Source organism: Ruditapes philippinarum, unplaced genomic scaffold (assembly GCF_026571515.1).
Source record: "Ruditapes philippinarum isolate M1 unplaced genomic scaffold, ASM2657151v2 ctg4980_1_1_1_1, whole genome shotgun sequence".
Classification (NCBI taxonomy): domain Eukaryota; kingdom Metazoa; phylum Mollusca; class Bivalvia; order Venerida; family Veneridae; genus Ruditapes; species Ruditapes philippinarum.
The window spans coordinates 53,817-72,759 of NW_026861185.1; the positions used below are offsets into that span (position 1 = coordinate 53,817).

The following is an 18,943-nucleotide window of genomic DNA, read 5'->3' on the forward strand; positions in this document are numbered from 1 at the left end:
GCCAGAAATTGGTCAGTCAAACGCTGCTGTCGCAGTTCACTCCTACTTACGAAGTTATTACGGCAGGTGATCTGCTGCCATGTTTCCGAGCCTCTAATGAATAAACATACAAAACATTAATTGAATCTGCATTTAACATGGTATGACAAGACAAAATCCTTTTCTTCAATACCCAGTGTTTGTACCACCTTTAAGATAAGTTGCTACTTTACTTAACAAGATTCACTGAAGCAATGACTATATTCATGAAAGCAGTGCAATTGTAAAATATTGAACATACATGTATTATATGCTCCCATATATCCGCTGGTATCCCATTTTTTGCAAGAAAGTACAACAAAATATTGAAAACTCGTTTTTGCATCATTGCACGAGAACTTCTGTTTAAGAGAACAGAGTAATTAACAATTTATTTTCAAGCTCGATTTTGTTCAAACTTGTGTTAGTAAAACAAGTTTCATGTGTTTGATATGAAATGCTATGTTAACATCTTTGGTCCATATGTTTTGTCACTTACCTGTCCTGGCTAAATCACGAACATGGAACATAAAAAATGTTATTACTGAAGGGGTTTTATCATCATGTCAACAAGAAGACTTATTGGTACATTGGAAATTTTATGACGTAAAATAAGACTGAATCACAATAAATGATTATGTGAAGTATTTTGAAAAAGCCTCTGTTCAAAGAAAACATAGTTCCTTTTTCAATTGACCTATACCTTAGTCGGATATTAGTTTTATATTTCTGTTATTCAATTAGAGATAAAAACACAAAACAGATGGTTTTTGCCAGATCAATAAGATCATCAAATTATTTTCAGTAATGCAAGACATAGCTTATATGGTTCCATTCATTATGTCGTTTGTCTAAGACAGTTGTTGAGGTATTAACCATGAAATTGTTTGATTACTAAAGAGATTAGTCATTGCACTTGCGTTTCATGAGAGATGAATTGTGCTGGTATGAATTTTATTTTTCCGTTATTGTTTGAATAAAAATTGCGATACTTAGATCCTTTGTTACACTCTCTCATATGACGTGGATATGCACTATTTATTACGTCCAGAAGTGATAGTATTACGTAGTCATTTAAAGTGCGAAGGTCACATATACTGCGTGAGCGCGTAATAGCTTTCGCGTGCACACGTTGTAAATAAAAAAACTTCATGTATACCCTTTATGCCATAAAACAAAACTACAAATAAAAATACAATTATGTCCAAAGACACAACGAGTGGCACAAAGTCGGAAACAATTATTCAACAGTTCAAAACAATACCAAGTCAAACTTTGCCGACCTTTCATCTTTTTCATGCGCTGGAAACTCAACATGGTCGACTTGTCCGCTCCGAACCATATAATACCTATACGTGTATACCGAAGAGCGCAAGAAATGAAACAGTTATATGTCGTATAATTGCAATAAATTCACTGCCGAACGTAGCTATACATATTTAAACAATTTTGGAAGAGAAAGATTTCCTTCAGGGTAAATATTCTACCAGACACTTTAGCCGAATTACAAATATATCGTCTTCACTAATCAGGTTTAAAGGTGTTACTTTAATAACTGGTATCCGTCTTTACTGTGTATCAACCCGTGATCGCAATAACGGAAATGGGCCGTAACGGTGTTTCTATACCGAGTACAGAGCAGTTCAACAAAAGTTAAAATCTTTATATAAATAGTATAATTTTAAACTGAAGTTGCGCATCAACAGACATGGATTTTCTTTATAAAGTTAATAATTTATTTCTAAGTTTATACGCGGTTGTACTTTTATCTGTGACATGTATTAGCATATCAGGGTTTGAAATTACAGTTTTACATACGAACGATGTCCACGCGAGATTCGAACAGTTTAATAAATATGGATCAACGTGCGACACGAGCGAGGCTCAAGAGGGACGTTGTTTCGGAGGAGTGGCCAGACGACATACCAAAATTCAGGAAATTCGAAATAGCCATGACAACGTGATTTTGTTGGATGCCGGAGACCAATTCATGGGCACCGTATGGTTTACTGTACATCGTGGTATGGCGGCTTCTTATTTTATGAAGGAACTTGGATACAACGCTATGGTATGATATAAATAGTAATATGTATCTATTTAAAGGCAAATTATGCCTTAGAAACGGATAACTTTTTCTCTTCTTCAAAAATTGCAAACATGAGTATAATAATGTTTAGATAATTGCTATAGAGCATGTTAGAGGCTTATAACCTAAGAATGTAGTCCTGCTTATGAAATAATTGTTATAAGGTAGTAAAACGTGAAGATAGTAGTATTTTGACTTCCATACAAAATACGTAATCACTATAACTGTACTCATTGCAAAAAGAAAAAGAATCAAAATATGGTTCAAGTAACTGGCCATGAATAACTGTTTGAACAGGACATACACCTATTATATAGAATATTTTAGAAACAGTAATAAAAGCATTTCTGGGTCATAATGGCCCTTTAAGGACATATTTCTAGTCCCCAATCAAGATAAAATGCATTCTGAGTCTGAGTCGGTGTAAAATGTTTTAATATTTTACTGGCAGTAAAAAAGGAAAGTTTCAAAAAAAAAATATGATCGTCTGATAAATCGGGAATGGGCAATATTTTTCGACTTCTTCAAACAATCAATCTGTACGCATTTTTGTTATCTTTTAAACACATATTAAACATCGACTTAAACGTTTCTTACAGTGTGCGAATAGCCTTTACAATTCAAGGGTTTATGTAGTCAAATATTCACCATTGCTCACAGGTACTAGTATCCAAAACAAATCATGAATATAATTTTTTACTAAAAATAATTTTTTATAACTACCATAGAGTTTAATTCGACAAATTTCAATAAAATTAACATTTTCAGATAGATTGATAATCAAATAACAAATATAAAACTTTGTTTGACTTTGGTAAAATAACGCAAAGTTGGTTCGGTTTAAAAAAAATGAAATTAAAAAAAAATGAGAATATATGTATATGAAGCTTTTTTTATTAAGGTGGAAAATGAAAAGATATTGTATGTAAAATGATGAAAGCTAAATACTGTCAGTTTGATGCTTGTCAATCGAAAATTAGATTTCTTTAAAACTTTCATACATTGTACGCCATATTTAGCAAATACAAATTGTATGGTAGCTGATATGATTATCGTATCTTCGTGTCGGCGCCCTCAAAAATCGGAGGCGTGAGCATATTATCATTTATTTTATGCTTTCAGTGGATTACTGATTTATCCGTGAAAATTATATTTGATAATTTCACAGTGAAAATTATCAAAATATAATTTCACTTTTTTCAATGACGAAACTACTTTTTTAAGATTTTCCCCATGTGGTACCTCAATTTTATTTTTACTGACAATTCTGACAATGTCAGGCTGTTAAAAGAAATAGCAAAGCTGAAATAGATAAATAACTTAAATGTCAAAAGTAATAAAGAGAGAAAACTTCCTTCTATTCCTTCAAATTCCAATCAACAAATTTCGTCTCTAAATTTTTTTGTTTCGTTTTTACAGTCTGAAAAATACATTCCTTCCCCATGCAAAACTGCTATTGATGACATTTGGGCATATTAAAGTATCCTACGAGCAATAACTGCCGTATGCTTTATGAAAAATTGAAAAGCATTGACAGCCATCACTCGTAAAATATGTAAAACAACCCAGCGTTCCTTACATGCCTTAGCAAGCTTCCAAGTTTTCCATTTTCCTAGCTCCTTTTCTGAATGTTTTCACCTCTGTCAACACTTATTTTTTGTCTGTTACAATCCTCAAATAAGTTTTCTTTCTTTTAAAAAGGTGTATGACTAACAAATCCAAATTATATCCTTCTGAATCTTACACAATTATTTTCCTCCCATGAAATACACAACTTTAAAAAGGGCTGCCGCTTACATTTTACAAAGCCAGGTCTAATATAAATTCGCAGTAAGTAACAGAAATATGGATGGATGGTTGGACTTTTCTCCTTCAAGAATTGTTTGTTTTTATTATTAAAACAAGCGATCATTCATATTTTTTTAATAAAATGAATAAATATCACCGTCATTTAACCTTGATTAGCGGACTTATTTTTCAGCTCAATACTTCTTATTTTAAATGAGAAATTCCGTCTAAATGGGGCTCTCAATGGGGGAAACAGATTTTAATATTTACGTTAAAATTATGGAAATTTCGTTTTAACTTGTTTTTAAGCATAAAATAAAAAGAAAATTTGTCTGTTTGTTGTGTAAGATGTAATTTTATTTCATCTCGTGAACTTTAAAAACAGTATTCTCACTCGTGGCTACGCCACTCGTGAGAATACTGTTTTTAAAGCCCACTCGATGAAATAAAATTTCATCTTACACACAAACAAACAAATATCCTCTATATCTTCGCCTTCGACTTTTGAGGGACGAAGACACGAAATGGCAGAAATCAGCCACCATAAAATATTATGTTTTCATTGGCGTAAGATGGTGTAACCAAGCAAAAGTGACACAAGCCTGAGGTATAACTGTGTTTAATTTGGCGATATCATGGCAGTTATTGTCGTGGTGTTTAAACAAATGAAAAAATATGACGTCAATAAACCAAATGACGTCAGGAAAATTACTTCTGCGCTAAATTTAGTTCGACGTATTTTTATCAATTCTCTTTTTTATTAGCATGTTAAAATGGAAAAACATATTGTTTTTTTGTGCAATATAGCATAATAATGCACGGTTTATTGTTCAAATGCTTTTAAATGAATCAGTCCGCCATGTTGTTACACTATACTGAGTAGGCGCGTCAACGAAAAATGTCTCTTTTACTGTAAACCGTTCCTATTTTAGATAGATCTATGTCATAAAGATATTTCAAAATATGATTTTATTTAACTCGTTCAATAAATTTAGTGTTCAATCGTCACTCATTCAATATCCTCTATTTTCAATTTCATAATGGCTTGTTTGTTAATTGTGTTGTGAAGATAAAGTCTATGTTAAAGTCAATAAAGTAGCAGCGTGGCCGAATGGTTAACGCGTCGACTGGTAATCTAAGACTGCGTGGCTTCAAACCCCGTCAAGGTCAAGCTGTTGTGTCCGTTAGCAAGACACTTTACACTCATTGCTTAGTACTGTTTAGTTCCAGGAAAGAATGCGAGAATGTTTCAATACACTTATAGCTTCCAACACAATTGAACTAAAATATGTTAGTTTATACTAAAAACTAGGACATTGTGTTACTAGAACAGGTTACGGAATCCTGTTCTAGACAACTAAAACATGTGTCCTTTGGCGAAGTTTTAACCTCATTTGCTAATTCTCTACTGATTTTGCTAACATTTTTACTTCAACAGTGCTTTGGAAACCATGAATTTGATCTTGGTGTTGAAACGCTTGCGAAGTTTCTCGATAACGTCACGTTTCCGGTCGTAAGCGCAAACACTGACGTCACAAATGAACCACGTCTGGCAGGAAAGTTCTCGAAATCTTGGACTACAACTATAGGTGGTGAAGAAATTGGCGTTGTTGGATATCTAACCACAGAAACTGCTAAAAGCTCAAGTGGGGGTAAGTTGTGTAAGACATTATTAAGAGAAAACAATTGAATGGCCCAATTGTTTTTATTTACGGCCGCGATTCCAGCACTGACGTTCTGTCTGCCACACGGGCAAAATGTATCATCATTTTTAGTTCAATTAAAATAATACAAAGTGCATAGCATGATAAATTGGACCATATGCTTCATATATAAGGCAAATTTCTAACCTTGCAAGAAGTTTTACAACTTTTATAAACATATCATGTTTTTAAAGCCCTTATTTTTTTTTCAGCTTAAGTTTCTTTTAAAAAAGTATTATAAAATCCCTTCTATCTCTTATGAATAGAATCAGTTAAGATTTTTAAACCGTGCATGAACGATTTCATTGAAAAACGTACTGTTTACATTTCTTTATAATATATTTTATCAAAGGAAATGTATTTTAAACATCAAAAAGTTATAAATGCGTTAAGCTTGGTGAAACTCGCAAACATGAATTGGTATACAAACCGCCATATTGAATAGGATATAGGATAGCATAAGATTATTTTCTTAAAAGAAAAACAAATTGATAGTTTATAAAATGATTTAATTTAAACGATAAAATATCATCATCATCAACAACAATATCATCATCACCATCGTCGTCGTCATTGTCATTGTCATTGAAATTGAAATCATCATTTTCATCATCATCATCATCATCACCACCACCATCATCATCATGGTCATCATAATTGTCATCATCATTAATTTATCATCATCATTGTCATTGTCATCATCATTATCATCATTTTCATTAACGTCATTATTATCGTTACCGTTATTGTCGTCGTCGTCGTCGTCGTGTTGGTCATCATTCACCGCATGGAGAATAAGGACATGCTAGGTGGGTAGTGGCGTGTTGGTCATCATTCACCGCATGGAGAATTAGGACATGCTAGGTGGGTAGTGGGTACATGAACATTTCCTCAAGGTCAAAGAAAAATTGCATAACTACATACGATCTGTTTATTTCTGAGTATAAGTACAGATTGAATCGACTGTGACAGTCGTCTTGTTTTTTTTTTTTTTTTGGCTTTCCTTACGGTTACATAATATAATATATGCACTCAAACACGACGTAGCCTTGAACATTGTAGTACGGAATCGCATTCGATATTCAGCTATTTTTGCACACGCTAAATTACGCCACTTTCTTTGACTTAATTAGCCGTAAACATTATGTTTATCTTACTTAAAATCATTTTGCACCGACCGTAATAATGAAACTGGTCTATTTTTGTCATTTTAAAAGTTTTTCAAAACACGTTGAACATCGTTTAAGGACAAGAAATATCTTATTTCATCTTGACATTTGTATTATACATGTAGAACAAATACTTAAAAGGTGAAGTCTTTATCAACTAATTTCGATGAAAGTTTGATTAATAAACATCATATTGATCAAATTATATGTATACATACTATTTAAAACAGATGCAATGCCGTTAATAAAGGCGGAGAGGGATGATGATCCTTTTACAAGGTCGAACGCTTAAGTCAGTGACTTAAATTTAGCTCTGTAGTAAAATCAACAATGTTAGTCGAAAAAACAACAAAACATAAAAAAAAAATAATAATAATAAATAAATAAATAAATAAACATCATTTATGTGTAAGCTACGACTGCCTGTATGTAATTCACTTTTGATATACCTTAACAATATTGTAGCATTATAAACCACAAAGAAACCTGAATACTGTCTTACTTTTTAGGACCAACTGTAAAGTTCCATGACGTAATAACAGCAGTCCAAGATGAAGTAGCCATACTAAAAAGCCAAGGAATTAACAAGATAATTGCCCTAGGTCATGCTTTAATAAATATGGATAAACAAGTAGCCGCTATAGACGGTGTTGATCTGGTTATAGGTGGACATACAAACACATTCCTGTACAACGGTAAGTAAAATATGATGTTGTCGGATTAACAAGTCAGTGTCTGAAATAAACGTTAATCATTTTATCCGATATCTACCAGTAAAGAAGGAATTCCATCGTTCTTCTTTCTCGACCACTTGTTATAGATGATGTAACATGAAAATGCAGAGTAGGTTCTATTCTGTTAAAGGATGTATTGTATCAATATTTGACAAGCTCATGATTAAACAGAACGTCTTAAAAGATGAAATCAAACGTAGAAACTTAAATAAATACTTCCTCTTCAATAACTTACCATGCTATCGTTCTTTCATAACTAACGATGTACACAGTCATAAAACTTTAAAACGACACATTGTCACACATATAAGCGGCATGGTTAAGGTTGTTACTGAATAATGAAAATGTAATTTCTATAAATTTTCGGAAAATTATAATGCTATTAATGCAGACATATTCAAAATAATCCAAATTCTTTTAAATAATAGAAAACGTAAATTTCTCATTTGGACATGTACATATACTAGTATATTGTAACGATCAGGCCCATCATTTTACGTCCGAAAATAAACCCGTATCCGGAAACTACTCAAGTACCAAAGTAATTAACTGTACTTCATGACATCAGCTTTTAATCATCAAAACATACACTGCATGTACAGATTACTTCATCCTTTTAATATTTACGATGGTTATATTACTTAAAATAACATATTTTCTACGTTGTAGCCGTTTTTGTGTCGCCTCTACGGAGTAGTGGCGACATAATAGGGATCACTTCTCCGTCGTCTGTCTGTACGCGTCTGTCTGTCCGCACTCACAGGACAGTAATTATGTGGCTAGAGGGACAATAGGTAACTGTTCTTTCTCTTTGATGTCATTCATTCCGTAATGCTTTTATGTGGCTATTTTCTTTTGTGTGGCTAAAAAGAACAAATGAGAGAACAATAGAGTAGCCACATAATTACTCTCCTGTTAGAACGTCCGTCTGTCCGTCACAAAACTTGTCCGGACTACTCCTCATAAACTACTGGTGCAGTTTCATCCAAACTTTATAGGAATGATCAGTACCAAGTCTAGTTGTGCATATTGTCAGCATTTTCCGGTTCAATGATTTTTGACAGAGTTATGGCTCTTTAATAATTTTCATTTTTAAAGTTTGTCCGGACCACTTCTCTTATACCACTAATGCAATTTCAATGAAACTTTACAGGATTGATCTGTAGCTCAAGTCCTTGCGCATATTGCACGGGTTTTCCGGTTGAATGATTTTTGGCCGAGTTATGGCCCTTTGATAAAAAGGTGTTTTTTTTCTGTGTGTTGCCAGATACACAAAAGCTTGTCCGGACTACTCCTTAAAAACTACTGCTGCAATTTCATCCAAACTTTACAGGAATGATCAGTACCAAGTCTAGTTGTGCATATTGTCAGTATTTTCCGGTCCAATGATTTTTGTCAGATATATGGCCCTTTAATAATTTTTATTTTTAAAGTTTGTCCGGACTACTTCTCTTATACCACTTATGCAATTTCAATGAAACTTTACAGGATTGATCTGTAGCTCAAGTCCTTGCGCATATTGCACGAGTTTTCCGGTTGAATGATTTTTGGCTGAGTTATGGCCCTTTGATAAAAAGGTGTTTTTTTCTGTGTGTTGCCAGATACACAAAAGCTTGTCCGGACTACTCCTTAAAAACTACTGCTGCAATTTCATCCAAACTTTACAGGAATGATCAGTACCAAGTCTAGTTGTGCACTGTCCGTCTGTCTGTTCGTCTGTCACAAAACTTGTCCCAACATAAAATTGGCCATCATGAGGCGACACATGTGATTACTGATCGCTCTTGTAATGATCAATTAGCCACACGCTGCCAATTTAAACATGGCAGCTGGCACTGGCTAAATTTCTGCCCGCGCGAGCTAGGCAGTGACGTCATCGGAGACGATGACGATACTGCCAAGCTAGGCACCCTAGCCAAGCTAGCCAAGCTAGCCACCCAGCGTCCCAGACTATAAATAGCAGCCCGAATCTGCCAAAATTGTCAGTACCTTGGTAGATAGCCACCAGACCACACCTATACTATATTGAATATGGATGTATCTCCAGCCACCAGAAAGGTATATAATACTTTGTGCCAGTAATAGTTCATATAGAAGCTTTATATTAAATCATCTAGTTTGGCAGTTTGGCATTACTTTCCATTTATGATAGATTCTCACTGAAGACCAAGTTTCCATAGCCATAATCCCATATTTTATAGTGATACCCATATACCAGGGTAGAACACCACTGTATTTTGTAGTTACCATTTTAGATACCCCATCAACCTTATAGCATTTCATGGTAATTCCCACCATAGAATTTGTACCAGACCACAGGCAAGACGTGACACCGTATTTGTCAAGCCTTTCATTACATCTTATATTATACATTATTCTAGACGTAACAGAAGAATATTCCTGACCTACGAGGAGCCCAAGCCAGAGCCATCCACAGAAGATACTATATACCAATTTTATTGTTTGTGAAATGTATATTTAATAAATTGTTGTGTTAATCTTATTTCAGGTGTCCGTATCTTTTAGTCCTTGTGTCCCTATTTTCCCTTTACGTGTGTTTGAGAAGAACCCACGTGTCGATATTGAAGTGTGTCCGGGCTAGCAGACCCCGGGTACGTTTCAATATTATATATACTACGGGAATAAAGTGTCTGGAAACTGTATTTCCATACAGGCCTTTTGTTTACTTATGCTCATCGTTTGCTTTCTTATATTAACCTTTTCTACTTTTTGCGCTAACCCCTTTTCTCCTTTTTGCGCTAACCGATGTAAATTATGTGGGTTTTAGGTTATCAAGCTTCACCGTGTATTTCCAGTACGCAGGAATGTGCAAATAACGCAGGCATTGTGCAATAGTAACGCAGAACAGAATTATGCAATTAAGTGGCAAAACGAGCACCGCGATAAGTTAATTGACCAATATTTTTTTTATTGTACACCAAATTGAAGGAAATAAATTAGCGCATAAGGTTGCTGGGACATTATACTTTAAACCTCATCAAAATATTTCAATGAAAATGTTTAATTTTCAAGATCATTCGTGAAAATGACGATTTTTAGTTTCGTTGATATCTTTAAATACAGTAACGTACATATTACTTTATGATTTTTTTTATATTCGGTGTACCTAAGACATTTTCCAATTTACTCGTGTCATACTACACTTAACAATAGCGTTGCACCGATTCGGCGTTACTTTTACGTCATTTGCACATTCCTGCATTACTGGATATGCACGATGAGCTTGCTTTAGCGATGACAGATTAGATTTATCATATTTTTTTCAGTAACTGTGTGTTGTTTATACGTAAGTTTCAAGTCATTTTAATACTTCAAGGTGAGAAACCAGCTGATGAAGATATAGAAGGACCGTATCCTATTGTTGTTGACCAGCCAGGTGGTGGTAAAGGACTCGTTGTTCAAGCCTACACCATGGGCAAATACCTTGGTTACCTTAACCTGAAGTTTGACTCCAATGGCATGGTGACAAACTATTCGGGAAACCCTATCCTATTGGATTCTACAGTTTCAGAGGGTAGGTTTATGTTCAATCTGTTAGTATTGTTCACTTTGAAATGTGTTCTGAAGGGGTTGTTATTAAATACTGATTAGGGTTGGAGGTTGTTTTTATTTGAAGTATTGCCGTTCATTTTGAAATGTGTACTTATGGCGACTGTTTGTTAAGATAGTGACTATTTGTTAAATTTAGATCTATTGATGATCATCTTATTAGTGAAATAGCTTAAAAACTAAATATTTACCATTTTACGACTTAATGTTAAAAGCTCACTGTCTGTGATGTAAGACCCCAAATTTTACTTAAATGGTAAGTTATTGGTCGTTACATATTATACCGGTTGTTAGCTTTTTACATTCATTACAAAAAGGAGACGAAATAAATCATCCTAAAGTGTGGAATTTCAAGGCTTTTAAGTGCAGAGTTTAACGTGCTAGGTACCGAAATTAGCTTGTACACTTCAGTAATGACTGAAATGTAACCGATAAAGCATTTTTAAAAATGTGTTCGTTACGGGTGCATCTTGATGGTCTATAAGTACAATAGGTGTATTAACGTCATTTAATATAACGTTTAAGTATTAAATTTTACAGACGCACAGATTTTACGAGAAGTCAATAAATGGAGAGAACCTGTAGATAAACTTAGTGCATCTACGGTCGGATATTCGAAGGTTATAATGGACGGTGAGAGATCTTCGTGCAGACTTAAAGAATGCAACCTAGGTAAAAAGGCCCTGTCGGAATTTTCTATTCTGATATAATATCTACCTGACTTAAGTCAGAACAACTTATATCTTCCATGTAGATCTGATGACCACCGTATATGTTTCGCCTTCTTTTTAATTCGGATTTCCCGAGAAAGCTGTTGCATGCAACCAAACCGCCTTTTACAGATGTATCAAAATATCTATCCGCGGAAGTTAGACAAATTGTTGATTTATTTTAGAAAAAAATGTTTGAAGAATTAACAAATTAACTTGAAATAATAGAGTCAATTTTTAATGGGCAAGATTGTTTTGCCATTTTACCTGTCGGCTTTATGGACAACGCCATGTTTGTTCCCTTAATCGTGAAAATTACCTACTCGGTATTGATTTCCCAAGGGTTAAAATTGGAAACCGCATCGCATTCAAAATAATGAAAGCTCGACAACAATTGGTTGTTTGAAGGATTACGAGAAGGTGACTGTGGTGGATGTCAGATCCTAATGCGTAGTATTATTGAGGAGCTGATAATAATCAGATTGATATTATATTACAATATTACTTTACTTTAGATCAGAGTCAGTTTTGGCCTTGGTCTGCGTGATGCAAAAATATCCTTGTTTTAGTTGATATGAATACCTTTTATCTAGATATTACAGAAAACTACTATTGCTCTGGATAGTGCAGCCGACAGATGAAGATTTTTGACAGGTTATATGACCCTGTACAAACATGCATGAGCTTATATAACCGTAGAGGCTATTTATTATCAAAATTGTCATTGTAACAAATTTATAATACTGCACGTTTTCTTTTTTCATATTATGTATCTTAAATTTTACCACTTATGTCGTATAGATGGTACACATAACCACACGGCCCCATATACAGATTAGTGGGTCACATACTATTTTGTTTGAAAACCGATTTACACAAACCATTTTAACGGCCTCCCCTACATATAAACACCATGTCAGAACATTGATAATGACTGTATAAGCCCTGTTATTCATAAATACACCGCAAGGCAGGGTCTGAAATTTACGAAAGTCCCATATTTTTAGGCATGTACTGGAAATAAATTATTAAATTAACTAGAATGAATTTACACATGTATATACTTATCATACACTATATTTTATAATACTGCACGTTTGTAACGTCGCTTTTCATTGGATAGTCGTGACTTTTATATAGTTTTATATACACGGCTGTTTTCGATTCATGAAAAAAATCTTACTTTTTTTTCTAAAAAATGATGCTTACTGTATTATAAATTCGTTATACAGTTTGTTCACAGGTTTATATAAACGGCTGTTTGCAATATAACCATCGCCTAGCGGCTCGGGTTATATTTACAAATAGTCGTTTATATAAGGCCATATAACCTGTAAACAATCTTTATAAATACTAATATACTACTATATTTTATTTATGTATAATCTATAATTATGTTATTTATATAATAAATTAGTTACGTATTTTTTAGGGAATCTTGTAACAGACGGTATTGTGAACTACCATATTAATTTCAGTCACTCGGAATCCACCTGGGCTCCGGCTGTTATCGCTATCTGGAATGGTGGTGGTATAAGATCATCAATTGACAAAGGTATGGTATAGCTTTCAAACAGATTTTTATCCCCTTTTGAAAAGATGGGTTATACTGTTTTGTGACTGCCGCTGAAAACACCGCTCAATAATTTATCAACGCCTTCAAGGTGCCTTCAAAGTTCCTAGGGCGATATCGCCGATTGTGGAAAAGGCCCCTTTTGGTTTTGGGCGCCAATAGCATAACCTCAATGTCGCAGTGACCTTGAATGTAATTTTTGCAAAGGTTTAAAATGTGGTGAATACGATAATATTTAATGTTTGCTTCGCAATAATTTTGTGTCATATTGCATTAGAAATGACTATAATTGTTGGAATTATAGCAGTCTTTTTAGTTCAGTGTGTACACTTTGTTTTTTTATTCATTAACACATACAATAACAAAATCATGTTCTCTGTGACTTTTATAAATTTACTGTTTTTAAACTTGAAAGGTTTGGAGAAGGTTGCATCTGTCTCATTTTGAAATTAATTGTTTTAGATTTGTAAAAATTAGAAATAATCTTTGACCTATAAACTTTAAAACGTTAATCTTGCAAATGATATGATGAATAGATATATTGTTATAAAGGTCAATTCAGCAGATTATGTCTATGTTTACAATTTGTTAGTTCAAAATATCTTAACTAATCGTTTTTAATTGTAAATGAAACAAACAATAAGCAAATTGTGCCGAAATGTATTAAATGATAACGCATAAGTTTGTTGAAATTGGTTTATTATATTAACAGCAAAACAAATCCGAACTTTGCCAAAACACTGAAAATAGGATAGAGATTTACGATATATTTCTCGTATATTTGCAGGAATAGTTAGTTCCGGAGATATTTACAGCGTGTTACCATTTGGAAATGAGATAGATATTTTAACAGTGTCCGGTAAAAATCTCCGAGAACAGTTAGAACATTCTGTCGCAAATTATGACCGGTCCGATCCTCGAGGTGCATTTCTTCAGATGTCGGGTAGGTATATAACATTCTCTTAATTTTTCTTTAAAGTGAAATAAAAAGTTAATTAGAGTAAATCGTGAGTTCATGTCCATTGTGAAGTAATGATATTAGCGGAAGGGATTTTAACATTAAATCAATCATATATACAAAAATATACAAAACATTTTAAATAAAAGTATGATATATGAAGATGAATTAGAATAAGAGAAAGTGTAAAATGATCACCAACTTATAACATATAGTCACAATATGAATGTATGATGAAGTAAAAACTTAAGTTCATAAATCACGTATTTTAATGTTTTCAACTTTTCAAGTCAGTTAATTGGTAGCAGTGATTTAGTGATTTCCTGAATTATGAAAAAACGCCATTGAAAATCATTTAAGGTCATATTTCAATCGGCAAAATGAATGTGTCGTCTATGAGCATGATATCAAGGATTCAGCTTTCAGAATTCAGATGCTATGTCCAAGATTAAAGTTGTTCACACTGTCTATTTTATTGCATAAAACTAAAATATAAGCATTTATTGCTTCCTCGGACATCCGTTCAATTTTAATTTTCGAGCGTTGGTTTCGAAGCGACTTTTTTGTAATCATAAAATCTTTTCTTGTTATAAATTTATAGGACTCCGAGTTGTGTACAATCTACAGATGGAGGTAGGAAGCCGGGTTGTCTCGGTAGAAGCCAGATGTCTGAGCTGCGACATACCAAAATATAACCCTCTCCGAGATAGTGAAGATTATAACATATTTGTGTCGACTTTTATAATAAATGGAGGTAGTGGATATAAATTTGAAGCTTCAAAACGACAACGTTTTAGTAAGTATATAACATCATGTATAACTGTTCATACAAATTCCATTTTTACACATTAAACTCTGCGCTTTTTATGTTCACTTTACATAATAACTGATAACAGACCACTCTGGCAAATCAACTTGAATGTATAATACGCGTTTCGTAAAACCTTCATCTCGGCTATATACGAGAAACTGAATTTTAGAGGACCAATAAAGAAAACATGACAGTGCCCGCTTAATTTGTCGCTTTACCCTTTTTGTCGGGCCGCCGACGTCATCGTGTATTAAAGTATTGCCTAAAGGCCTGCGACATACGTATTAAGGTATAATGTGTTATAAAAAGTTCCTTGCCACGTTAGTACAATGTACCCCTAAAGCTGTACGTTCATTTATACATGTATATAAATTATATTTCATGTATATTAGAAATGGGAAAACATCTAATTAAACAGATACGTTAAACACCCAAGTTCTGATAATGTATCATTTCAGACAGATACATATTTTTTAAATTTAATAATATTTCATTTTTAACAGATACATTAGGCGCAAGAACACTGACTGAATACTTTAAGAAGCACAGTCCCATGTTTGCAGAGGTCGAGGGTAGAATCCAGTTCCATACAGATAACATTTCATCATCGGGCGCTCATCATTTACCCGCAGTTATCTTCATAATTGCGTCATTTGTAGTCAGATTGTTGTAAAACAAAGAAGTGAATGTTTTACATTTATTATACTGAGCTTTAAAATAAAACCACCAGGGCAAATGTACTATTGAAATAACAAATGGATTGGATACATTGATTAACATGATTTCAGGATATAATCTAAGTTATTTAAATTTTAAATGGCATAATATTTTATTGAATGTCTCGAAGTATTTGAAATGAAATTAAGATAATATTGAAAGTCTGTAATTGATTTAAATAATATAACAATTGTGATAACAGTTTAAAGATGATTTAAATTTTAAGATAAAATTGCAACTAGTTTGTTGGTTTAAATGATAACATTATTGTGTTGAAATTCTACAAGTGTATAATATACATAACGTTTTGAATGTGAGTCCATACCTACACTCATATCGAGTTTTCATATACCTATATTATTTTTCTTGCTCTTCATCTATCACTATTGTCACATTTTTCAGGTCTTCTAATTTCCGTGTCCAAAAATACGTTGAAGAATGACTCTTCCCGGTGCTGCGGGGGGGGGGGGCAGAGGACGAGATATGATGTTCTTATTATTGTACATCATCAACGGTCTCAATCATTGCAAGTTAATACTAATTTTGTTTTAAATCCTCTCATCCGATCTCCATTTCAAGGAGCTTATAAGAAGCTTTTATCTATACCGGTGTCATTAGTAAAGTATACCGATTGTTTATCAATCTGTTTTTACCCAGATTTCAACACGTTTTTTCCTGTCATATGTCGGCGGCCGATCAATCTTACTGGCTTTCCTGGCTAACTCACTAGAAATAAACAATTTCTGACCAGTAATAAATAATTTCTCCGCAAGTGACCGGCTATTAAGCCCTCATCATCGGCTAGAGACGAATGATCATTAGACTTATTGTCCGGGATCAATTGTCAAAAAGAAATTTTGCTATGTCTGAGAATCGAACCGGCGACTCCTTGTTTATGAACCCGGTGTTCTTCCTATAGAACAAACTGGTATATAATACAATGATTATGATTTGAATTTAATTATAATTTTAATTGTTTTATTGTTATTATGGCTATGTGTCTTGCATAACAGTTTTAAGGCATGGCCTGCTTTCCTGTATATACATGTATATCATTGTTTACTTTTTTAAAAATGTCCCTCTTAATGGTCTTTGTTTGCAGTCTTTGTCATATTAAAATGTCTACATGAAATGTTATATATAGAAACGGTTTATGTATTTCACTTTTTTAAATAGCTGCCATGTTTTCTTATGTGAATTATAAACCATGTTTGTCAAGAAATTATTGTCCCTCCGTGTACATGTATAAATGTTAATATCACCACATGCATTCGTATCATTTTTACCTAATTAGATTTTATAGATTGTGTTTAAATGTTGTTTTTTTCATTTGAATCTTTTTTTTCTTGTGTTATCTTAGACAAATTTGTTTTGCTTGTGTACTCATAAATATATGTGTTCCTTGCAGTATAATTGTTTATTTTCCGGTGACTTTTTATTCTACTGCTTAAAATTATGTCCAATCCGATACCAAAGTCAAGCTCCTTGGACCAAAGAGATCCTATTTCCTCCCTTAAGATATATATTGCTTCCTTTAATCTCCAAATGGAATGAAATTGTTTCATTTTAATAAGATTTTGTAGATTATGTTATATTTTTTTATGGTTTGCGTTATTAGGCTTATTTCAAAACATTTTACTGTTACTTATTTGATAAAGATACAAAAATGTATTTGAAAACTATGTTTTCATTTCAGCGTTTCATGTTACAATATAGCAATAAAAATCTCATAAAAAACAAGAAAAGCAAACACATTTATCTTAATTAACGAATTATTTTTTTTATATTACAAAAATTAATAATCTTAATAAAGTATATTGCGTTAGTTTTATTCTTTTTAGAAAGAATCATTTGTATTAGTTGATATCGAATTGAAAATGTCTGCCGAAAAGGAGCATAGTCACCAGAACTCCAGAGAACATACTTTGTTTTGTTTAAACATATGTTATTGCACCAAATACAAATGTACATGTAAAATATTATACATATTATGAATATATAACAAAAAGCAAATGGGTTGGGCAACAAGTTCTAGCAACATTTGAAGCTCTTCCAAGAACTTTGTGTGACCATTTGAAAGAAAATGCATTAACATACCTTTGGACTTTGGCATCGTCAAACGTAGTATGATTTCAGAACAGTGTTACCATAATAAGATTGTTAACCAACACAGTAACAATAAAGGATCCTATAGTTATATTTTCTTCACACAACTTCCTCATAATACGTGAAATTTATGTAATTTTGAGCGATATTTTTATAAAATTGCGTGTTAAAAGTTCTGTCTTAGTTTGTTTGTTTTCTGGTTTTTACAAACATTTTGACACGTTTTGGTAATATCTCGGCAGGTGACCAACTTTATGATTGTCAAAGTCTAGTTGTAGAGGCAGTTGACCTTTAGACTCAATGTCAGATATATCATTTGTCAGAAAGAAATAACGCCTCGCACGAGGCATGATATCCAGCAAGTCCTGGGTTACTAATCCAATGCTCTCTATTGAATGTATGTATGTACGTACGTACGTATGCATTCTAGGCTTAATGAGGGTCCATCTACCCTTCCAGGCACTGAGAGGTCTATTGAACTAGGCTTGCAAACTCTGTGTTTGTAAACTGTTGTTCAGTAAAACGCTTAATGAGCTTACTGCACCTCTTTCCGTTCTTAACACAGAGAGATTTATTTCAATATACAATAGAATAGCATGGCACACCATAATATATACAAAAACAGATGCAAGATGTATGAGTGAATAAATTTCCATGCCAAACAACATTATATATCAAGGATAACAGAGAAAAGTTAAACCCAAACTCACTCGTATTTCCATTGTGGTTCTTAAGATACAGAATTGTGGGACATAGAAAGATAATGAGATGAGTATCTTAAATTTAAATACAACAATATAAAATACATTTTTATAGCCATTCTATAAGAGTTATAAGATACTAAACATCTCAAACACTTTAGAACACATAATAAAAACAGTATAAAGATTAAACATTAACAGTGTTAAACAGCTATTAAAATATTAAGGTCAGATTTGTCTAAATGACTGCCAAAAGGTAAGTTAGTAATTTTAAAAGTGACACTAAATAACATGCTAAT

General features: G+C 33.1%; 1 protein-coding gene across 1 annotated transcript; it reads left to right on the forward strand.

Moving 5' to 3' along the window:
* The first annotated feature begins 1,636 nt into the window (after positions 1-1,636).
* Positions 1,637-18,601, forward strand: LOC132714763 (5'-nucleotidase-like). The gene is made up of 9 exons (XM_060697681.1): positions 1,637-2,086; positions 5,331-5,544; positions 7,274-7,459; positions 10,836-11,033; positions 11,609-11,740; positions 13,211-13,333; positions 14,139-14,294; positions 14,911-15,105; positions 15,624-18,601. Exons 1-9 carry the CDS (start codon positions 1,727-1,729, stop codon positions 15,791-15,793), a joined length of 1,734 nt encoding a protein of 577 aa, XP_060553664.1. The 5' UTR covers positions 1,637-1,726; the 3' UTR covers positions 15,794-18,601.
* The last annotated feature ends 342 nt before the right edge of the window (positions 18,602-18,943 follow it).